This window comes from Perognathus longimembris, chromosome 9 (assembly GCF_023159225.1).
Source record: "Perognathus longimembris pacificus isolate PPM17 chromosome 9, ASM2315922v1, whole genome shotgun sequence".
NCBI classification, from domain to species: Eukaryota; Metazoa; Chordata; class Mammalia; order Rodentia; family Heteromyidae; genus Perognathus; species Perognathus longimembris.
This window is the reverse complement of record NC_063169.1, coordinates 10472986-10498435: the sequence shown is the minus strand read 5'-3', so window position 1 is coordinate 10498435 and position 25450 is coordinate 10472986. Positions and strand designations below refer to the sequence as shown.

Sequence of the window (25450 nt, the reverse complement as noted above, 5' to 3'; positions counted from 1 at the left end):
ATAGAAATTTAAATCATTAAATATGAAGTCTAAATAGCTGAAATGCTCTTGAAAAGTCTCAAGACTGAAATTTTTATTTCAAATAGGCATAAATAGTATACAATTGAGCAAAATATTACAGGCTAAATGAGAAAATGAGAGAGAGGTCTTTTTTATTAATTATAGAACAAAATTCTTTAGATAGTAGAGACAATATTCAAAGAATAGAAAGAACGTTTTCCCCAGTATCCCACCACTTTCCAACATCGCTATATTTCCATCTAACATCCACAGGCACTTGCTTCCTTCCACCCAAAAGAAAGGGCAAAGAAGTCTCTGACGGAAATACCTCTACATGTTAGGTGATATATAGAATTAAAAACACTACAGCAAATTTTCCATAATACCATTAGATGCTAATAAAAACAACCAAGAAATGGCAGTAATCTATTAACAAGTGCTCAGGTTGTTCTCCATTGCCATTCTATGGCATGGAGGACAGCTGAAGAACAGGAAGGAGGAAGAAGGGAATACTCAAGCTCTGCGTGGCTAATTTATCACTCTCAGACACTTGACAAGGCCCATTGTGGACCAGGAGTCAGGAATACAAAACCAGCCAAGTACCAGTGGATCACACTTATAATCCTAGCTGCCAAAGAGGCTAAGATTTGAGAATCTTGAGTTCGAACTCTGCTTGGGAAAGATAAATTCAAAACATTCTTAGTTCCAGTTAAAATAACCAGCAGAGAGAGAGAGAGAGAGAGAGACAGACAGACAGACAGACAGACAGAGAGACAGAGAAGTGACAGACCGTCAGTGAGAGAAAAAGCAAAGTAAGAGCCTCATTATCACTGGTAAAATATTAAAAGATTTGTTTCCCTTATTTAAGCATGGGACCTTGCATATAGAATATACTTAAGTAGGTATTTATTAGGTAGATGAACAGAAAGATAAAGGAGACCTGCATGGGTGCCAATGCAAACCACAGTGAACATATAAAGCCACAATTCCTATGACCGACAACCATAGGAATAGGAAGAGGTGAAGTTTTCTGGTTATGGTGAAGTTGGCCCTAATATTTCTCCATTAGTTACTGTGCTTTCTCCATCAATGCATAACATTTTATGTGCGTTTTGTCCTGCCTGGTTAAATAATATTTATTGATCTTGTTTTCCTATCACGTGCTATAGCATAAGCTGTCTTTTGACCTAGATGATATTAAAATGGTGAAAAACTCAATTTCTGACGCCTTGGTTCTTTTGAACGCCTCTCCTAACCCAACAGGGCAACGTGCACTGAGCTCACACTGGAGACTGCCGGAGACGAGGCAGGGCACGTTGCTCGTCCTCAGGTTATTCATCAGCTCTCCTCTGGGGCACAGCGTTATGAAGCTGCGGTGTGCAATAAACAGCAGGCAAAAAGGAATAATCTCCATTTTCTGCTCTAAAGTGCAGGCATGTGCTATAAAATGAAATTGACATCTGTTAGCAGGCGTGTCACATGGGTATTTTTTTTTCCTGCCGAATCTGGAATAAATTAAATCTTAAAATAAAATTTGGAACAGAGAGGCTGTTTTACATAATTCCTCCTAATGGTGTGTTGTGAACTGATCACATTGATTTTAAAGAGAAATTCTTGTAAGAAATGTTTCATCATTTCAATTGCAAAACGCTTGAATGCCAATCTATGCTAGGAAATTTGTGTTTTTAAAAGAAGTCTTTTTAAAAAAAAATAAAAATGAAACAGTAGCAAATGAAGTGTCACTTCCTGGTATTTTCACTGGCTGAAAAGTAAACCAGGGTTTTCATTGAAATGAAGCATTGTCTACCTTTTCCCAGATATCTGGAGCCTGGATCACCGGAAACAGCCTAGCTGGGCTCTGAGACAGAAGCAGCCAACAGGGGGTGAGCTGGAAGACTTGGTTCAGATGTCAACACATTCTCTCAGAGGATTCCCTGCGATGACTGTGAGTTCTCAGGGCTCTTTCCTTTGAAAGGTATTAAGATTAAAAACAAAACAAAACAAAAAACACATAAAAGAAACACAGGGCTGTGTGAACCTACCATTCTGAATGTAAAGACGTCTTACAGGCCAGCCCAGAGAGCTTGGTGGGCACCTAGGGCTTTGTTCCCCCCACTATCATCTTAAGATTCACTTGGCTCTCTTTTCCCACATTCTATCAAGATGACAAGATGGTCAAACAAGTTCATCCATTCCTGGTACATAGAAAAGCAACAGCAACGGAGGCCAACTCCCTGGAGGCCATTTCCCTCCCTTGCCTGTACAATATTCTCTAGTGCCAGGAACTCATGGCACCTACAACAGGAGAAACAGAGGCATGGAAGACTCAAGAAATTCGGAGCAGAGACAGGGGGATCTTGGAGGAGTGGATGCTCAGGCTCTTGCCTTCCTTGCGTACGCAATGTATGTGCAGCAAGGGGCATTTGCAAAGGGGAGACAGAGCCACTCAAGTCCTTCCTACCCACCCAGGCTCCTCAGTGTGTTCGTGTGCTCTCAGATGCTGTCACAAAAATAACCAGAGATGGTCAACTTGAAAAGGAAAAATAATCTATTTGGGCTTTCTGTTTCAATGATTTCCATTTCTGATGCCTTGGCTCTGATGTTTGGAGGCCTGTGGTGAGGTAAGACCATCCTGGCAGAGCTCCTGGTGGGATAATTCTGCTTACCTCAGGAGGATGGAGGGAAGAGAGAAGGTCACACTCCTGATGACCTAACTTCCTTCCCCTAAATCTCCTAAAGGTTCCACCACCTGCCACTAGTGTCACAGACTAATGATCAAACCTGTACCCTATAAACCTTTAGGGGATATTAAAAATCCAAACCAGGGGCTGGGGATATAGCCTAGTGGCAAGAGTGCCTGCCTCGGATACACGAGGCCCTAGGTTCGATTCCCCAGCACCACATATACAGAAAACGGCCAGAAGCGGCGCTGTGGCTCAAGTGGCAGAGTGCTAGCCTTGAGCGGGAAGAAGCCAGGGACAGTGCTCAGGCCCTGAGTCCAAGGCCCAGGACTGGCCAAAAAAAAAAAAAAAAAATCCAAACCATGACCAGGTCATATCACCCGGTTTAGAATGGGTTGGGTGCAGGTTTCAGGTTCCATGTCAGATGAACTAACTGCAGCAGAATCTCAGTCCTGGCACTGACATTTCAATCGAGCTCCTTTTGTCACTGGAATATTCTCCTTGTGATGTCTTGTTGCCATTGTTTTGGTTTCTTATCTGGCATTTCCCATTCTAACATTAGAATCTGAGAACCACTTTGACACACAGGTGGCAAGAGGTCTCCAGGTTACAGAACACCACACCTTGTCAGTCACAGCTTCTACCCAAGTAATACCAAGGGGAAAACACGTGTAAGCAAGCACCACCCCCAGTGAAATCCAGATACTTAGTTCTTTTGTCAGATGGCTTTCTAATTTGTTGTGGCTCTATACTAGTTAAATACTGAATGGTTTGACAAACAGTAAGAAGAGCTAAGAAATGTTGCTCTATGGGGAAAAACATCTCACCATTTTAAATGAGCAAGCAAAGGTTAAAACCTAACAAATGAACAAAAAAACCCCTCATTTCCTGTGTGTCCAGCTGGGAAGTTGTGGGCTCACATTCTCAAGATGGTGTCCTTTGGGTCCACTATAGATTGAAGGACAGACAGGTGTCTCTGCATTTCAAACTGCAATTCAGCACCAGGAATAGCTCATGCTTATTGCTCAGAAACACTACACCTTCCTTTTTTTTTTTTTCTTATTTCTTTATTGTCAGAGTGATGTACAGAGAGGTTATAGTTTCATATGTAGGGCCGTGCATACATTTCTTATCCAACTTGTTACTTCCTCCCTCATTTACCCCCACCTTTCTCTCCCCTATTCCCGCCCCCCCTTGAGTTGTGCAGTTGGTTTACACCACAGAGTTTTGTAAGTATTGCTGTTGCCTTGGCTTTTCTTTTTATCTTTTGTCTCTGGATTTTGATATTCCCTTTTCCTTCTCTAGTTCCAATACATGCATATACAATATCTAGGGTACCAAAATCAGTTACAGTGGTATCAAGGGTAAAACCACAGGAAAGAAAGACAAAAGGAATAGGTCATGATTTCACATGATACGTTGAAAATTGCAACAGTGTTAAACCACTTGTTTCCATAACTTGGAGTTCATTTCACTTAGCATCATCTATATGTTCATACGTACATAGCTAGCTATTGAGATATTGTGCTCTTCCTCTAGGATAATCCTAGCCATGTACTAATTATTCCCGGTGAGGGAAACCATAGAGTCCATGTTTCTTTGGGTGTGGCTCACTTCACTAAGTATGATTTTTTCTAAGTCCTTCCATTTCCTTACAAATGGGGCAATGCCATTCTTTCTGATAGAGGCGTATAATTCCATTGTGTATATGTACCACATTTTCTTGATCTACTCATATACTGAGAGACATCTGGGTTGGTTCCAAATTTTAGCGATGACAAATTGTGCTGAGATGAACATAATTATGCTGGTGGCTTTAGTGTGGTCTTGCCTGTAATCTTTTGGGTAGATGCCCAAAAATGGGGCTGCTGGGTCATAAGGGAGCTCTGTTGGCACAAGAACAGGCCTGAGGACTAATGAAATAGAACCAAAGACCCAGAAATGAACCCACAGACCTATGGCTCCTTAATCTTTGATAAAGGAGCTAAAAAAAAATAGGATGGAAGAAAGACAGCCTCTTTAACAAATGGTGCTGGAAAAATGGGTTCAACACTTGTAACAAACTAAAACAAGATCCTTATATATTACCCTGTACCAGAATCAATTCCAAATGGATCAAAGACCTTGAGGTAAAGTCAGATACCCTGAAAACGTTACAAGAAGGAATAGGAGAAACACTTGGGCTCCTTGGCACAGGACGAAACTTTCTTAATAAAGGCCCAGAAACACTGCACCTTCTTGATGAAGTAGGAATTCCACACAAAGAAGTGCCTTCACATGACTGAAGAATGTATTCCTCTCCTTGAAAGAAGGAATATAAGTGAATGTAAATAGAACACTGCCCTGGGACCCCAAATAACCACCCAGACCTCTCCCTTGCTGCACCACGTCTGGTTTTCTCTGAGCTTTCCCACCCAAGCATTCATTCTTCAGAAACTTCCGTGACCTCCGGGAAGCCCTCTGCATGCTTCACGGTTGCTGCTTATCAATTCTGTACCCAAAGATAAGGGATTCAAGCTGTGCTGCCCCTGCACATTTGATTTAGGAAGAAAGGAAGCCAGGTTGACAAGTTTCCTGTGTATTCTCAGAGCATTCGCCTGGGTATTTGGAGTGGGAGACCCTGGGAGAAGGGGTCACTCTCCCTACCCAGTGGGTCACATACCTCTCAAAAGTAAGACTGCGGCTCAAGGGAAAGTCATTCATCATTTGGGACTCAGCCAGAAAAATGCATCTTCGGATGGCAGCTGGGACAGAAATCTGGTATAACCGAAATCTGGCTACGGATGGGGGGATGACCCACAACACATCACAGCCCCTGCCCCTCACCCCATATTGGCAGCACCTTGGGCTGAGGGTGGAAGGAGACGTCCATGGGGCACAGCAGCCAGTGCTCAGGCTCTGGGGGGACAGCACCCAGATTTAAGTCTAAGCATTGCCATTACTGTTAGGGGCCCTCTCTGGTCCTGTATTTCTGTGAGTGCAATGAAGACCTTGCCTCTCAAAGCATGACTTCCAAATCAGCAAGGGCAGCATCACCTCAGTGGAATCTCAGTTCCACTCCAGACCTCCAAGGGGATTCAGATATACATGACATTAAAGACACACTGATATGGAATATGGCTTAGAGGCAATATAAATGAACATTCAGATATTTTAATATGCATTAGCATATGATTTCTTCAGATAATGATGAGAAAGCTGAAATAATTTGAAGTTTACATAAATGGAAGTATGAAAATATGATGCACCTTCAACTCATGCCAAACACAAAGCAAAAAGGAAGAATTATTTCAGAAAGAGAGACAAGATAAATCCTGGCTAAAAACCAGAGAAGTATCTCCTAGGGCCTGACTAGGGAGGCACGATCAGGATTAAAAGCAGGACATGCCAGGCTTCCCTTCTAAAGCAGGTGGCAGGGTGTTGGGGGTGCATCTCCTGCAGGGAATAGGAACTAATGAGGCTCCCGGAGAGAATAACCAGAGCCCCTCACTGATTAAAACCAGGGGCTGGAGTGGAGCTCTCATTCCATAAAGGATCCTGAAATAAACTTCCCAGTAGCCACTGCTGATTTCAAAACAGCCCAAAGAAGTGAAAGGAGGGGAGACACATCCTAGGCAATGGCAAATTAGCCACACTTCAGATGGCTCAGTGATGGAATATTCCCAGTATTCCTGAGGGGAACAGGTTCCCAGACACTTCGTAAGGTCAGATCCTGAAGGCTGTTGTAAAATCACTAGGCAGAGAAGGGTGAACCAAAATGGAAAGAGAAAATTAGAACCAAACTAAGAAAACTTTCCACTGAAAGTGAGCCAGCAAACCAAAATCCAAGAAATCAAAGGATAGAGAAAAACAGGCTACCAAAACAATAAGTGGAATGTTATTTCTTTCCAATATTAAATTACTTTTGTTGAACAATCTGGATGTAATAATTGTCTTTAGGATGATCATCTCAATCAAGATAAATATGTACTTTCACAAGCATATAAGCACTGGCAATACATTTTCAAATTTTAAAAAAGCAAAATTAAAAAAAGAACAGATGGATATTATAAATACCAATTGGAAATCTTAGAGGTAAAAAAATATAGTAGCTAGTCTTACTTTTGTCAGTCATGGAGCTTGAACTCAGGGCCCTGGGCACTGTCCCTGAGTATTTTGCTCAAGGCTAGTGCTCTACCACTTTGAGCCACATCACCACTTCCTGGTTTTTTAGTGGTTAATTGGAAATAGAGTCTCACTGCCTTTCCTGCCTGGGATGGCTTCGAACCATGATCCTCAGATCTCAGCCTCCGGAGTAGCTAGGATTATAGGTGTGAGCCACCGGCACCAGGCCATAATTAATTTTTTTGATAAAACTATTAAATGTCATAAACCCTAGACTGGAACATACTTAAAAAAATTAAAGAATGAGAAGCCAGTACTGGAGGAATTCACCTTAAACTATGACAATAAGTGACATGTTAAAATATGCAAAAACAATGAAGAGAAACACGGAAAGACATAGAGGTTCATCACTTCAGAGATTCAAGTCTATGATCAATTGACCACCTTGCTTTTAGGTGTCTAGAGAGGCAAAAACAAGTAGCTGAGAAGGCTGCACAGCATCCAGGAAGAAAATGAGTGAGAAAGAAAGAAACTGTGGGCCCAATATTCCCTTCAAGAGCTTCACCCAACAGCACCAAGGTGAGGATCAAGCCTTTTTGGAAATAGACTTAATTATAGCAAGAAGCAATTAATTTAGTGGATATCCACAAGATACAAAATTCAAAAGAAACACACAGCACAGTCTATTCCTCAGACATCTAGTTCTCCCTTATGGCAAGCAGCACCATCAGTTTAGTTTGTATGCTTTCAGAAAGATTCTCTCTCTCTCTCTCTCTATACATATATATGTATGTATTACATATATACATACATATATATGTATATATATTCAAACAGCAAAATGGTAGACACCACACACACACTCTTCTGCAATTGACTTCACTGAAATATAATTAATCTACAATAAAATTAATATTTTTAAATATATAAGTCAATGACTTTTTCGTGTGTGTGCCAATACTGGAGCTTGAACTTAGGGCCTGTATGCTGTCCCTTAGCTTTTTTCACTCAGTGCTGGTACTCTACCAGTTGAAACATAGCTCTACCTCAGGCAGTTTTGTTTGCTAATTGGAGATAAGAGTCTCCTTGACTTCCCTGTATGGGCTGAATTCATGATCCCCAGATCTCAGCTTACTGAGTAGCTAGCATTAAAGGCATGAGCACTGATGATTTTGAAGTGTGCATATACTAATGTATTTACCAACACATTCAAAATATAAAATACTTTCACATACCCCCAAATTTCCCTGTGATCCTTCTATTACCTCACTGGCTGTCCCAAGTAACCACTCATCTGGTTTCTACCACTATAATAATTTTACCTATCTGTGTGAATATATTGCTTAATATGCATTATATGTAGTCTTTTATATTTAACTGCCTTCATTCAGTATAAAGTCTGAATGAATGAGTAAGATTCATTCATGTTGCAGCTGTCAAATATTCCTTTTTATTTCTGAGCAATATTCCATCTTACATAGCTGGTATTACAACATAGTACATCATATTTGATATATTCACAGTGTAACTTCTTCATTCATTCACTTGTGGACATTGGGGTTATTTCCAGTTAAAGCTCTTATGAATATAACTTCTTTGAACTTTCAAGCACAAGTTTTCAGATTTCTTAGACGAATCTGTTGCTAAGTCTATCAGTAAATATATATTCAACTGTATTAGTCAACTTTACAATACTATAACAAATCCCTGAGATAATCAAGCTTTTGAAAAGAAAGGTTTATTTTGGTTCACAGTTTTGAAGGGTTTTGTCCATGGCTGGTTGGCCATCTTGCTTTGGGCCTGTAGCGGGGAGCATTGGGAAGGGCAAGCTGTTCATCTCATACCCAAGACGTGAAAGAGAGGAAGAAGAAAGGACTAGAGTGCCAATATACCCTCCAAGGATAAACCTCCAATGTGCTGAGGACTGTCCACTGGGCAACGCCTAGTAAAGGCTCCGCCACCTTCCAATAACACCATGAACTAAGGTGAACACACACACAAACCTTTGGTTTGCATTCCAGACCCAAACTATAGCATTAACTTAATAATACATTTCTGAAGAACTTGTATGCCCACCAGATGTGTTCTAGTTACTCCATACCTTCACCATCATTTGGCATGATTAATCTTTTTTTTTTTTTAATTTTAGCTTTTGGTAGTTATGAAGTGGTATCTAATTGTAGTTTAGATTTTATTTAATTGTACCTTTTATTTGATTTAAATTTTATTTCTGTAATGACTAATATGTCCAGTGTCTTTTCATCTGTTTTTGCCATCTGTATATATTTTTTGGTGAAGTCTGTTTAAATCTTATGTTGATTTCTAAATGGAGTTTCTGCCTCATTTTTTTTATTGCAATGGTTCTTTACATATTCTAAACAAAAGAATTTGTGGTGAATATCTGACTCTCTGATAAGTTTTAAAATCACTAATATGTCTTGGTTCTTTTTAACATTTGATTCTTTTTAACATCTTGGTTCTTTTTAACATTTTTGGCAATTTTGTTGCCTCACAAGTTCCTTTCATCGGTCCATAACAATTCAAAAATACTAACAATTGGAGAGTTATATAGTGAAAAATATATAAAAGAAATATATGAAACTTCATATTATTCCAACCATTTCTAGTTTGTTTTTTCAAAGTAAAATATTAAAGACTCCAGATAATAATAACAATGTGGGGTCATATTCACGTTTCAGAGAAATATAGGAATGACAATCAATTTAATACATTGTTTTTAAAGTATAGAACTAATTATATACATTTATGTTTTAAGGATAGAGGTTGGGTATCTCATTGCTATACAAAGCTCTGGGTTTGATTCACAGTACTGACAAAAAGATTGAAAGAGAAAAAAGAAATTAAAGATAGCCATGAAGAGTTATATCTACGCTTTGAGCAGGGCACTGATGGCTTATGCTTGTATGTTTTTTTTTTTTGTTTTTTTTTGTTTTTTTGGCCAGTCCTGGGGCTTGGACACTGTCCCTGGCTTCTTTTTGCTCAAGGCTAGCACTCTGCCACTTGAGCCACAGCGCCACTTCTGGCCATTTTCTGTATATGTGGTGCTGGGGAATCGAACCCAGGGCCTCATGTATATGAGGCAGGCACTCTTGCCACTAGGCCATATCCCCAGCCAATGCTTGTAATCTTAGATATTCAGGAGGCTGAGGCCTGGAGGATCATGATTTGAAGCCAGCCTGAAGAAAATCCAAGATTCTCCATCTCTAACAAACCAGAAAAAAAAGTCAGGCTAAAGATGTGGCTCAGCTGGTAGCGTACCAGCGAAGTAAGCAAGCCTAGCAAGTACAAGGGTTTGAACTGAAGTCTAAGTATTTGAAAAGATAGAAAAGAAAGAAGAGGAAGAGAGAGAAAGAGAGAGCTGCGTGCTTTAACAGAAGAGAGTAATAGAAGTATGAAGAACAAAAGCCTAAAAGTAAAAATTGGGATAATTGCAAAAGTAATTGTTAGGCTGCTGTGGGGCTCACAGGTGTGGAGAATAGACCACCTTCTTATCGGGAAACACGTCTCCATCAGCCGTCCCTAGAAGCACCAGCCTGAGACCAACTGGAACCACCCAGACTTGTAGGACAAGCTACGCGCTAGCTACCACCGCTGAAATAAAGTCCCCACTGACAAAATGTTCCACCTTTTCCCCGGGCCATATAAACCCTGCCTGAGCCAGGCCCAGGCACGATCTCGCTGATCCCGACAACAGGGTCCACCCGGGAGCGTACCCTAATAAACTCTCTTTCAATCACCTTTACTTCTCTCTGTGTGCTCCCTCCTTGCCTAGAACCTTTCAGTAATCACAGTAATTATACACATAAATGAAGTGAACACACATCTACTAAAAACAAATTAATGGATTAGATTTTAAAACACAATCCAGATTTATATTGAATAATTGCCTTTATTAGCCACACATAAATTGGAACTCTGTCAAAAGGAAGAAAATAGAGAAATCTAAGATGATATTGCATATACATCTTTCTTTTGAAAACTGGAATTGCAGAACTAATCACAGAAAACAACAACAGAATTTTGGCAAAAAGATTGGAGGGTGGGGCTTGAACTCAAGGCCTAGGCACTGTCCCTAACTTTTTGTGCTCATGGCTTAGTGCTCTAAGCAATTGAGTCACAGCTTCACTGTAGCTTTTTGTATGCTTGATGGGAAATAAGAATCTCACAGACTTTCCTGCCTGGGCTGGCTTTGAACAGTCATCTTCAGATCTCAGCCTCTTGAGTAGCTAAGATTACAGGCATGAGCACCAGTGCCTGACTAGCAAAAGATATTTATAAGAATAAAAAGTGACACATGCACACACATGCATACACATGTACATACATACATACATATACACATGCATATAGAAACACATATGATCAAGTTTCCTTCTTGAAAGACTATATCATTTTCCATTTCCAGTAAAGCCAGAGTATTGTTCCCAACAAACATTCCAATATGGAGCAGTATTAACAACTCGCTTGTATTTGCTAATTTGATAAGCAAAAAGAAAATGGTCTTTTTGTAGTTCATCCTTTCAAACACAGCAGAAAACACACCAGGAAGCTGATGTCAAGTTCCCAGCCCAGAGAGGCAGAAACTGTAGTTCAATTCGGATCCAAGGAAACACTGGAGCTACAGGGGTAGTGACAGGGTCAGCAAGGGAAAAGATCTCAAGTTGACAGGCAGGACGCCCAGCTCCCTGGGGCTATCCAACCAGGAGACCCAGCCCCTAAGGTCTCTATCTGCTCATGGGGAACAGATTGCAATTAACTCCCTGCAGCTTACTTAATTTCTATACAGCACAGTATTTACACAATGACCAGCAGACTTGTTCCTTGCCGCAAGGCAGCAAGCAATAAGAATTCTCTTACAACCACATCTAAAGGACCCATTTGCCCTTTGCTTTCTCGCAAAGCTTTCATTAAAAACTCTTGACTAGAATTAGGTGCAGTTAGCAATTGCCAGAGAAACCTCTGATATGGTTTCCCTGAAAAAGAAGAAAGAAGGAAGACAACAGTTTCTATAAAATTGGGTAAACGATTCTTGAAATTGTTCTGAAATCCTCTGAATTTACCGAACAGTCTAATGTCTTCTCCAGGCCTGGCTTTCTGCTGTGTTCTCAGATCGAATTCTCAAAACAAGCCACAACTTTGGCAGAATTATTTATCCTCATTGTACTCACAATCAAACTGAGGGCCAAAGGATAACCGACTGGCCGGATGCCAGGGGCTACCAAGTGGGCTCATGCTTCACATCTAGGTGAATGAGTTCCCAAAGGTAAGCTCTCGGGAAGCCATGTTGCTCCTGTTATCAGCAATGCTTAAGCAGGGGGTTAAGACTGAAAGAGGCAATAATGAGATAGACCAGGACAGCCTTTATAACCCTTCATAAGCTGTGTAGCTAGAGGTTAAGCACTGTTAATTGCTGAAGAAGAATGCTGATTTCCTGTTAGAGATTTGTTGTAAGCACTTCTTAATGCTTGTTTTTTTTTTTTTGTTGAGGGAGGGGTTGGTGTGTGAGAGAGGGGTTGTTTGTTTTCTCTTGAAATGACTGTGGTCCCGTTGCTTGATTGACAGCTGTCAGATCCCCCTCCCTCCTCCCTCCTCCAGCTGCAGTGGCACCTGTCTAGCAGCAGAGTCAGGTGACTATCCCAGATCCAGGAGGCCACACACTGTAACTGTTGTCTCTGTAGTTCTCAAGTCCAGTGGGTCTGTGAGTGACATGCTGCCAATCCTAAAGACCCATCAGTGGTAGCAGCAATGGCAACTTCAGCCCCGCCTCTTTCTGGAGAAGCCAGAGGAGCTGTCAATCCATCAGTTACTTCCTCCGGATTCTTTTCCATCGTCATCATAACAATGATAGTCATGGCTGCTCAGGGAAAGCCCCTCCATCCACAGAAACCACTCATCTATGTCATGGGTAGAGTGCACTGAATAGGTAATGCAAAAAGCAGACAACTTCCAGGGCTGTCAGCCCCAGGCACAGCCTGCACTAGCTAACAGACAGCTGAACAGTTCCAGAGCTGGTGGAAGCAGAGGCTGAGGACAGCTGATACGGAGGGACTGCAGGAGTGCTGAGGAGGCACAAGCCTGCAGAGACCTGAGACTCCACAGACTGCAGAAAGTGAAAGGTCCCAGAGGGCAGAGACTGTGGAAAGCAGGAAACCATGGAGAGCCAAGATGGGCTAGAGCTGCAAGTCTTGGCTAAGAGTTCCAGAAAGGTGTGGAGAGTTACTAGTTCTAGCTCCTGAAAGCCACGCAGAGCTGTTGCGTTAAGAGCTCAGACTCACTGGCATTTAAAGCTCTGAGCTGTAACAAGAGCTGATGAGTGATGGGCTCTGGCACCTAAAAATGGGGGAGTGCACCCTAAACTCAGAACTACTTATACAAGAGGAGCTGCATTTTCCCTGCTCACAATTTCCACCCAAAGAGGGCAAAAGACTTCTTCAGCAGACTGCTAATAGTATTATCATAATCTCTCATTAACAAGCCTGAAGGAAACAGAGATCCTAGCTTGAGGGTAAGATAAGCAGAAGCTAGCTCATACCTGTGATCCCAGATACTCAGGAGGTAGAAGTGAGACATTCCACAGTTCAAGGGCCAGCCTGGTGAAAGCAAACTAAACACGAAAGGATGGGGACATGGCTTCAGTGTTAGAGTACAAGCCATGGGCCCTGATTTTAATCCTTAATAGAAGAAAGGAAAAAAAGAGAAAAGAAAAACAAAACAAAACTGGGGAGGCGGGGGTGGGTGGGAAGAAGTATATACTATAATTCACATGAGTAGAAAATGTAGTCAGTCTTCATACATTCTGGAAAAATGTTAAGAGTTAAGTTAATAACCAGGACTAGACAAAGTACCTAGGATTACAGATGTGAGTACCAAAGCCCAGCTGGCAAAATGAGTTCTAGGGAGTTAAAAGCGACACTCCCACGTGACCAGGCCTCCTTCCTGAAAGGCTATATCATTTTCTATTTCCACAAAGCTGGAGAATTATTTCCAACAAACATTCCAATATTGAGCAGTATTAGCAATGTGCTTGTATTTGCCAATGTGATAGAGAAGAAAATATATTTTTATAGTTTAATCTCAGAACTCATATTCTCTCAAAGACAGCAGAAAATGCACAACAAAACCAATGTTTTAGTCTCAATGTCAAGTTCCCAGCCCAGAGAGGCAGAAATAATGCCAGAAGGTAATAATAATCCAGACGCTACTAGTCTTTGTTAGACTGGCTTTGGATCTGCATAGTTTTTCTGAAGCAGCTAGTTGTTCCTACCTGTGTTCTAGGAAAGTTCTCTGATTTATAGCTGAAGTTAAAATTAGCAAAGAGGTTTTCTTTTCTTTTTTTTTTTTTTGGCCAGTCCTGGGGCTTGGACTCAGGGCCTGAGCACTGTCCCTGGCTTCTTTTTGCTCAAGGCTAGCACTCTGCCACTTGAGCCACAGCGCCACTTCTGGCCGTTTTCTGTATATGTGGTGCTGGGGAATTGAACCCAGGGTCTCATGTATATGAGGCAAGCACTCTTGCCACTAGGCCATATCCCCAGCCCCAAAGAGGTTTTCTTAAGCAGTGCAAAAGTCATGTGCATCTTCCTATCACCCTCTCAGAATATTGCCTTTGATTTAACCCATAATTTGTTTGAGTGACTGGAATCTAGGCTTAGGTATAGAGAAGAGGGGAAAAAAGTAGCCTAACTGGGAAATGATTGCAAAACTATATGGAATATTTTAAAGTCATGCAAGAAAAAACAACACTCCTATGGCTTCTATCTTTACTTTCAAAATCAGTAAGTAAAGAAGGCAAGGCAAAGACACTGACATTTGAGTTCTCTTATCTCTTTGCCTCCCTGTCATAGCTACCTCCTATCCACCAATGTCTATGCTCATGAAGAGACGTAAAGACATATCAGGTTTGCCATGGGCCCCAGGCAAGGTTTGCTTTCATGTGGCACTGTGTAGCCCCTCCAAGCATCTTCTTGATAGAAGCAATCACGCAGTCATGGGCTTAGTATATGTTGTTGGGGTTTGAAAGCATTGGAAAAAAAAATCTCTATGAAAGTGCATTAATACATCTTTAAATTCTTCAAGCATGACTTTTTGTTTAGCAGCAAATATGTACCTGGCAATTGTGAGCCAGATCACTTTTATTGTTATTAATGCTTTTAATAAAAACAAATAGCCTTAGGAACTTAAGCAATCCTTTCTAGGTGTGCTTATAAATCCTCCAGCTGTCTCAAGGGGAGTGCTACAAAGGGCTCTCTGCTTTCTCCCCTGAATAAAGGCTTGTCACTGGAACTCCCGGGAAGCTGATCAAAAACAAACACAATCCAGGTTCATAACTTGTTAGCCGAAAAAATATTCTCTGTAGGTAACAGGGTTGCATAAATTATACCCACACATGGCTTTTTAAAAGCCTGAGTTCAGCCTCACTTTTTAGGAATTGTTTTTGCTAAAATAGTCTCAGAAATTGCAAAGTGGCATTGAATTTCACCTCTTTTCATACTCTGTTTTTCCAGAAGAGTGAGGGTGGAGAGGGCTAGGAAGGAAAAGGCAAGAAGGAGGAACAACAAGGCTCCTTATTGAACACAAAACATAAGTATTAGCCCCACAGTTGCTGTCTTGAAGAATAAGGCATGCAATTTTCAGCTATAAAAAAATCTGTAAAGGTAATAAATGGCCAAACAAAACCTCATAAACAAACCCCACGGAATTCTCAAAAATGCCATGCTTCTTCCCACTCTTACTGAAAAATTAATAGCATGTGAAAAAGGGTTTTGTTCTGAATTTTCACTTTAAAAAAATCCATTAAGGCCCCTGATTATTAAATGCCAGTTACTCTCACTGGCAAAGCAAAATACCAATCAATAGTCAAACGCATGATATAAGAACAGTACATTCTTTGCCTGTCTCATTAAAGCAACTTTTAAAACTAGAAGAGGGAGAGGAGAAAGAACAATACCGAAGAAATCCCTGTTACTAAAGATCAAGAAGCCTTCAATTAAAAGGTTCCATACGCCCTGTATCTCAGATGAATGTCCACTCTGACATATTCTAAGCTTTGTGGTATACTGGCAGGGGACCATAGGTCAAGATAGACTAAACTCAAGAACTGCTGCAGATCAAACCAACTGACCACACTCAGACATTTTTAGCATCAGCCTACAAAATGTAATTAGTTCAGATATTTTACACTAAAAATTACTTTTTTTCTGAACATACTTCAAAGATGGCATTTCTGGTTTTTTTGCTCTGTGTCCACAATCAAATATTTGCAGAATCAAATTGAAACATATATCATGTTCATTCAATTTCATAAAGTAAATGTTAATCAAGGAGAGACATATCCTCTGAACTTTAGAAGTCTACAGGCTCAACATAGTGAGAAACATGTTATAATTAGTGAGAAATATACATGAGCCGTGTCTTACTAAACATCAATATAGATTGGATTTTTTTGTATTTGTTTCTGACATAAGAAGTATGCCCTTTCTGTACATTTCAAATCAATTACTGAACTGAAATGGTATGCTCCAGCGTAAGCTAGTCTTCTTGCCCAGTCTTGACAAAATCTTTGCCACCATGACTAAAATCGTCAAACCAATGTAAACATCTCTCTCCTCCCTTGCCAAAACTTTATGTCTATAGAGTTGCTTCTATAAATAATGTGGGGTGATCAGTAAGATTAAACTGCAACTTTCCAATGTCAATATTGTAGCCCTTAGTTTTAAGTTGATGGGCTGGTTCACTTTATTTAATTATGAGAGCAAACGAAAAGTCTCACCTTATGATGCCCAAATTCATTCAAGATGCTTCTCAGTTTTCTGGTGTTGCTTTGTGGTTTTTGAGCAGCAACAGCTGGATGGGGATCACGCCAATCAATGGACAACCGGTGATGCCAAAGGCGCTGGCTCTCCAGAATGTGAGCTGACTTGACACTAGGATCAAAATGGTGCACTTCACATCCATTATTGGCCATGCTTGCCTCGAAATGTGTATCATCACTTCCCAGCCTGGAGTGAAAGAGGGAGGAGACCAGTAACCAAAAACACAAAATGATGCAAAGTGTGGAAGTAACAAAATCACAGTTTCAAAATCAGTCTCTTTCTTTTTTCTGTCTTTCTCTTCCTTCCTTCCTTCCTTCCTTCCTCCCTTCCTCCCTTCCTTCCTTCCTTCCTTCCTTCCTTCCTTCCTTCCTTCCCTTCCTTCTTCCCTCCCTCCCTTCCTTCTCTCCTTCTCCCCTCCCTCCCTCCCTCCCTCCTTCCTTTCTTCCCTTCCTTTTGTGGTACTAGGATTTGAACCTAGGGCTCTTCACTTCTCAGGCAAGTATTCTACCACTTGAAACTACCAGACACTCCAGTCCAAACCAATTTTCTTAATCTTATCAAGCTTTCTCTTTTTAAAGATATGTCTAATACACACATTCAATAAGCTTTCTCTCAAGTAACACATAAGCATTATAACTCAAAACCTCTACACAAAAGAGAAATGTAAACAAATATGAGGATATTTTTTTCAGCAGCACAGAGCCTCAGGGTCTACCATTTGAGTCATGCCTTCCATCTCCTTTTGGTGTTGGTTATTTATGAGGTAAGGTCTTACTTTTTGCCCTGCTGGGCCTGGCTACCATTTTCCACCCTGTGCTTCCTCCATTTCCAGGAACGACAGATTCACACCATTAAGCCCAGCTATTGTGCTTCCCCTGTAGCTAGGATAAGAGGTATGTGCCACCATCCTCAACCATTGACTGAGATAGAAACTCATAAACTCCTTTTTGTCTAGACTAGCCGGTAACCACAATCCTCTGATCTCTACATCTCAAGTAATTATGATTAAAAGCTTAAGCTACTGTGCCTGGCTGAGGATGATTTTTAAGGACATAAATCATAGTAGCAATGAGACAAATAAAAATATCCACTAGTCCTAAGAGATTTTCTTAGAAAATGCCAAAAATACAAGTCATAGGATTATTCTCCTAAGGAGAGATACATTCTACCAATGAACTAAATTTGACTCCATTACAAGGGTCACCATGTTGTGTGTGAAATTTAACTTACAGATGACAGCCATTTTCTTTGAAATGGATATGTTTTAAAATATCCTTGCTTTCACCAGTCACCAGTGGTTCATGCCTGTAATTCTAGCTATTCAGGAGGCTGAGATCTGAGGATCACCATTTGAAGCCAGCCTGGACAGAAAAGACTCCATGAGACTCTTATCTCCAAATGACCACCCAAAACTGGAAGTGGTGCTGTGGCTCAAGTGGTAGATCTCTAGCCTTGAGCACAAAGAGGCTCAGGGACAGTTCAAAGGCCCTGAGTTTAAGCCCCACAACCAACAAAATAATAAAAATAAAACAAAATATTGTAGCTTTCTTTAAAAGCAAGTGAATGTGGTTCCATTGGATCCAGAGCACAAGAAACAAATAAACAAAAGGGTTCACACCAATTCACACCAATAAGAGGAAGAAATTACAAATAATCATGTCTAAGTACCTAGTAGGTGGTGTGCCCTGTGAGTTATTCATATACTCTCAAATATTGAATTTACACAAGTATTTCTTGCATAACTAAGAATTATCACTTTGATTAAAGTGGTTCAAGGTATGAAAATAATCCAGACAGAGAATTAATCCTTGTTTGAAATAGTAATTTTGTTTTTCTGTCTAAAGGTAGATCTATTCCACATATAATACGTTGGTGAAACCTGTTATTCTCTTAGACTACTAATTCAGACCGTTGCATACTTTGGAAACTTACAAGTATAGTAGATGACAGTGATCAGTTATCACTGATATCAGATATCAATGAACTAAAATAAGCCTTCAATATGGAGATGCTTACCCAGCCCTTTTTAGTAGTCTTCTCTGTCTTATCTTCTCCGCTCACACTCTTGTACTCCTTCTTTCCCCAGTAGATTTTATATGCTGCCTCCACTCTTTCACACTATTTTGCCAAAACAAAATAATAATCGAGCACTCCTGTCAAGCATTCCTGTCTCTTCTGCCAAAAAGTGCTATGGTTTCCTAGTGAATCCACACTGTTGAGACCACTATAAATTCTACCCAATTTCCTTCCAAATTTTCCATCATTTTACTCTGGATGGCAGATTGACTTATTAGCCCTAACTCTTCCTCCACTGATACTCCTACGGTGTGGATCATAAGGGAATGTCCTTTCTGCCCCTTGCTTTTGTGGCTTAGCCATGTGACTCCTTTCCAGGATGGTATGCCAGTCCTGATCATAGTCCTGGACTACTTCCGTTCACTCTCTTCCACTATCCTCATGGATAGTTTATTGGTGTCAGCAGAACAGGAACTATAAGGAACAGAGGCAATCTTTCAGCATTCTCTATATTAAAAAAAAAAGAGAAACTATTCACAGCCACCTTATCTTGAAATAAAGCCTCCTAGCTGAGAATAGCCTGGATCAGCTGAAACCCAGCAGACCAGCAAGCATATTAGCAATCATAAATAACAGTGTTTTTAATCCACTGAGTCTTAAGAGTGATTTGTTACACAGCAAAACTAGCTGATATATGACATAAATATAAATCCAAGAGTTTCAGCTGAACCTACAAAGCATTCTTGGTAGGCAGATTTATTTTCATATAGTTTAGAATGCTGTAGAAGCCACTCCTACCAAGAGCCTTTATATTTCATAAAATTTATTAAAACTTTGATGAGTAAAGCATTGTTATCATAGGGTAGTTTTGAAGCTTTGCTAAGTGAAAAAGATGCCAAAAAAGCACTCATTAAATATCACGTTATGTAACCTTCTAGAGTTTAAAAAAAAGTGCATATTTCTTCCTCTGTGAAATTTCAGGTTTGTTCTTGAAAAATAATTCTCTACTCTAAAACGTAGACATTTTAATCAAGACCAGCAATATCCTTAAGAATTAAATTAGCCACAAACTTCTCTATCGTTGTTTGTTTGCTTTTTTCATATACTCCATTTTATTACATACTGATTAGTTTCCAATTTAAAATAGTTTTCTTTTGTTTTCTTTTGTTACATTTTGTGAAGCTGAGGGTCAGTCAGGGCCTTGAACATTCACAGCAAGCACTCTACCACTGAGGTACATTTGAAACCTCTCAACTACTTTCTTATAATTAAAAATCAGAATAATGGATGAACATAGGAAAGATAGTAGGAAGTAGTATAGAAAGAAAATGGTGAAAATTTTCTACCACTAGGAATTTTAGCCACTAATTTTCAGAGTTTAACAGAGCTAACAGTTTTTTGTATAACCTTCCAGAAAATTTCTCTGTCTATATATATATATATATGTATACATCTGTTATCTAACACAAATTATTATAATCTTACACTTGCACATGTTAATCATTAAGTAATGAGATGTCGTTGTGTATATCGTAGATAACATGAATTGTTTGTAATTTGGTGTGTGTGTGTGTGTGTGTGTGTGTGTGTGTGTGTGTGTGTGTGTGTGTGTCTATCCTGGGGCATAAACCCAGGGCTTGGATGCTGTTGCTGATCTTATGTTCTCTAGGCTAGCACTCAACCCTCTGAGCCACAGCTCTACTTCCAGCTTTTTTAATAGTTTTGGTGATAAGAGTTTGGGAAGGTTTCAAACCTCAATTCTAAGATCTCAGCCTCTTGAGTAGCTAGGATGACAGGAATGAGCCACCAGCACCCAGCAGTAATTTGAAGTTTTCTATTAACTTATGTTACTTGCACCCAATCTACTTAGTCATTTTTCTTTTTCATTAGCATATATTAATCAGATAAAATAATATGTTCTGTTGTGACATTTTCATACCATTTAATCTTAATATATAAATGCATACTATATTGGAAAGTGGTAAACTATACTGATTTAATTAGTGCCCAATTGTCTCTTTTAGGTAATTGAAATAAAGCTTTACACTTAGTGGAAATTAGTTATGTTTGTGGTATGCAAATGGCATGTGGAATTGCAAAGGAATACACAAAGATGCTGGTGATACAAGAAACATGCATGCCCCAAAGTGGTCGAACTGGAGTCATCAGCCAATCCTGCTAGTTCCAAAGCATAAACTCTCTCTCCCTCCACCTTGTAGTCCATGAATCATAAGACTTAGAATGATGAGACCCCTCCTTATGTTCACAGGGGGACAGGAAGGTGTCCAGTGTTAGGTAGAAAAGCTCCATGAAGAAAGGTCTTTGTTGACCCTTCTTATTCCTGAGTTCTCCATGCTGGGGAGATCTGCTGACAGAGCTGCAGAACACTACCCTACATGAAAAAAAAAATCTTTGAGGAAGTCTGAAATCCTCAAAACATGCCGCGCAATAGCTAAGCATAGCAGTGGTGGGCGATAGTTGCCTACCTGACTCATGTACCTAAACATATATTTATAGAAGACTTCATAAATGCAAACTACTCTACTGGACATGAGGGCCAAAAAGATAAATTAAACACACACTGATGAAATGTACCATGTAGTAATAAAGAGGGAATTTTGTATAAATAACTATGATAAAATGACAACTCTTATTTATATAAAAATGTATTTCATTTTAAAAGAAATCATTTTCTGCTACTATATAACTGGAAAGAGAATCCCCTGTAGAAACATTTCCTTGATAAAAATATTTCAATGTTTACTCCATGAAGTAAGAAGGATAAGTCACATGGATTCCAATCGAAGTGTAAAATGGTGGCCCAGTTTTCCCTCTTCCTATCTTTTTCCAGCCATCAGGAGAGGTAAGAAGAGAAGCATTCCAGGGGGGCCACAGTCTGAGTTGCGCATATCACTTGTACTCACAAGTAGTGCTCCCAGCTGGTCAGATAGACACTTAGAGCTACAGGAAATGCAGCTACCAATTGGGTGGCCATGTGCCCTGCTAACCTCAGTTCTGGTACTGAAGGAAGAATAGGAAATAAGTATTGGAGGATTATTAGCAGTTCCAACTACAACCCATTGCTGAAACAGTTAAGCAGCTAACAGGCACATTCAACAGTATCAGCCTTGGAATTAATTCTGCAACCTCTCCCTCTCTGGTGAGAGATACTATTATATAACTCATGCTTGTTGATCTTATGCTTAGTACATTAATGCTGGGGTTTGAGATCACAATACAATTTCCAGCATAGAAGAACCATCAAATCTAAGACTTATTGAAGAAATACAAAGGTAATAGAATAACAGAACAACCAAAGTAACAGAGCTTTCCAAAGATAATAGAACAGCAGAGCAAACCCTTTTGGCTTTCCTTCTCTAATGCCAAGAAAAAATTATTTGGAGTCCCCATAGGTGGTTGTGCAAGTTGTACACTGAAAAGCCTTAGGGGTGTCATTCACATCATAATGCCCACGGTGATGATTTTCTCGCGGATGCTAGTAAGGGTTCTTGAAGGAGGTGCTTGCTTGCAAGTTGCACAGAAATGCTCTTTAGACTACCTGAGGGTGGTGCTGTCAGTCACTTGCCCTTTTATATCACCAAGCAAAAAAAGGCGTGGGTTGTACCTCGGTACCAGGTCCTTGGATACTCTTAAAAATATTTTTGAGGGGCTGGGGATATGGCCTAGTGGCAAGAGTGCTTGCCTCATATACATGAGGCCCTGGGTTCAATTCCCCAGCACCACATATACAGAAAATGGCCAGAAGTGGCGCTGTGACTCAAGTGGCAGAGTGCTAGCCTTGAGCAAAAAGAAGCCAGGGACAGTGCTCAGACCCTGAGTTCAAGGCCCCAGGACTGGCCAAAAAAAAAAAAAAAAAAATTGAGAGCAGGACACTGGTGGCTCATGCCTGTGATCCTAGCTACTCAGGAGGCTGAGATCTGAGGATCACTGTTCAAAGCAAGCCTGGGCAGGAAAGTCCAGGAGACTCATATCTCCAATACAACCACTCAGAAAAAGCCGGAAGTGGTACTGTGGCTCAAGTGGTAGAGAACTAGCTTTAAGCAAAACAAGCTCAGGGACAGGGCTCAGGCCCTAAATTCAAGCACCATGACTGGCACATGAGTGAGCACACACACAAGCACATGCACTCACACACACACACACACACACACATTTGAGAGTATTAAGGTAAATGGCCTTTATGTTCCCTAGGAATGTAAATTTCAGAGCATAAGGACAGGATGATTATTATCCAATAAGGACATTCAAAATGAAACCACAATGAGATGCCATTTTATATCCATCAGGATGGGTATAATTGAAGACCAATAATTGTAAGTATTGGAAAGGATGTGAAGAAGCTGAAACTACCAGAGGTTATTGGTGGGAATCTAAAATGTTATATACGCAAGATAATGAAAACATATGCCTACTTAAAACCTTTTATGAACATAACTCTCTGAACATAACTGAAAAATAGAAACAACCCAAATGTCCATCAACTGAAGGAGATTGTTCTTGTGGTTATACCCACACAAACAACGGAATAGTATTCAGACATAAGAAGAGATGGGAGTATTGCTACATGCATGCTACAATGTCAGTGAAAGTTGAAAACATGGTAAATGAAGCACACAGTCACAAAGGGCCACATACTGTATAATTCCATTTCATGAAATATCCAGAATAGGTGAATCAATAGAGACAGAACATCAAGGAGCGGTTGCTTAAGGATGGAGTGTTGAGCAATAGGGAGTTAAGGATCTCAGTTCAAAGCCAGCCAAGCAGGAAAGGCGGTGAGACTCTTATCTTCAATTAACAACCAAATAGCCAGAAGAGGAGCTGTGTCTCAAGTAGTTAAGTGCCAACCTTGAGCAAGAAAGCTAAGAGACAATGACCAGGAGTTCAAGCCCTAGCATACACAAATATACACACACACACACACACACACACACACACACACTTTTTTGTATGTAATAATCTGAGTTATTACTGCAGAAACATCTCAAAACAATTCTGAAATATTGGGAAAGAAAAAAGAAATTTAGAATTTTTCCAAAAAAAAAACCTCTCCAAGTTTTATTTTACTGTATATGCTTTACATGACATTATTCCAGAGTATATAATATTAATTAAACTATAAAGTCAGTTTGGAGCAACAGAGTAGCTAAAGCTGAGATCTCCAATTTACATGTGATACAATGCAATTATTTTACACTACTTTGACAAGCTTTTCATGTGACATAAAATAAACTCTGTGTCACAACTTCCTGTTCTTCCTGCAGACTAGAGGCATAACTGTGATTCTCAGGGAACAGAGCTCAGTTCTAACCAATGGGCTGAGCAGGTTGGCATCCACCCCAGCCTTCAGACTCAAAGCCCAATTTCCTTCCATGGACTTCTCCCTTCAAGCCGTCATTTACAGAGCAAATATTGGATGCCTAGCAGATGCTGAGTCTCATGGATAGATGCCATCTCTACATCTCATGGATCCCATATAAGAATGGTTTCACAATGTTGAATCTTTTGCTTTATTTCCAATCCATGATAATTGGTATTCTTGTTTGACAGGGTTTTATAGTAGGGATGATCCTCTTTGGGCACCTTTGGAGAGGTGTCCACATCAGATGTGTATTCCTAACCCTGACCACCTTCGCGGCTGTCAGAACGTAAAGTTGTAGAGGTTGATAGAGAAATCTATAGATGAGGAACAAGCATGTTGCTTTTGGTAGGGTCTCCAGTTCTGTCTTCAGTGGTCTAGCCTGGGAACCTACAACCATCCATAAACCAGGGTGTTCCAAATCAAAATAATTCCCTCCTGCCTTGTCTTGGGACATATATCATTTGTAAATTCAGGACTGTTCAATGAAGTATTTGGTGAAATCGTCTCCTACATTTATCTATCCTTTTACATAAAGCTCCTTAAATCCATTTGTGCGTTGAGATCATTTTCAACTTGAATAGCTACCAATGTTTTCACATGATTTTTTAAAATAAAAGTTCCCTTCACTTTCTTTTTTAGTTAAATATATAAAACTATAGCTAGCACTGGTGGTGCACACCTATAATCCTACCTACCCTGGAGACTGAGATCTGAGGATTGTGGTTCAAAGCAATCCTAGGCAGGAAAATCTGTTAGACTCATCTCCAATCAACCACCAAAAGAAAAAAAAGTGGAGTCATGGCACAAGTGGTAGAGCACTAGCTTTGGAGAAAAAAAGCTCAGGGACAGCACCCAAGTCCTGAGTTAAGCCCAAAGATCAACACACACATGCGCACACACAAAAATATATGCATATATATGATATATATATATCACTATTTTTTCAGTACTGGGGATAGAACTCAAGGCTAGGCAATAGACCTAACACCTGAACCAAATCCCCAGTCCTTTTTGCTTTAGTTTATCCGTTATAAGGGGTCTTCTGCTTTTGCTTGGAGCCAGCTTTGGGCCTCAGTCCTTCTCGCTCCACCTGCTGGAAAACTGGCATATAGACAGAAGCCACCACACATGGCTTGTTGGTTACAGTAGAATCTTGCTAACTTTATTTGCCTAAGTTGGCTCATACTAAAATCCTCTTATCTCCACCTTCCAAATAACTGGGTTTACAAGAAAGAGTCACTGCTCTCAGTCATACATAAATTTATCATTGGTACACAATAGAAAAATCAAGGTGTGGCTATCAGTGGTCTTCATAGTTGTTATATTCATCATTGTATATACAATTTTTTAACATAATTTCTCTTTTTTCTAGCTGTATATAATTAGTGTTCTCTCTTTTTATGAGGGTGCTCTAATTCTAGCTGGGAATCATCACT

The 25450-nt window shown here is 40.1% G+C and overlaps 1 protein-coding gene across 1 annotated transcript in view; it reads right to left on the bottom strand.

The window, feature by feature from the left end:
• Positions 1–25450, bottom strand: part of Mettl24 (methyltransferase like 24) — a 93429-nt gene that overhangs the window by 31282 nt on the left and 36697 nt on the right. Inside the window, exon 4 of the mRNA XM_048354591.1 lies at positions 16573–16801. Within this exon, the coding sequence (XP_048210548.1) occupies positions 16573–16801 (229 nt within the window). The remainder of the gene's footprint in view (positions 1–16572; positions 16802–25450) is intronic.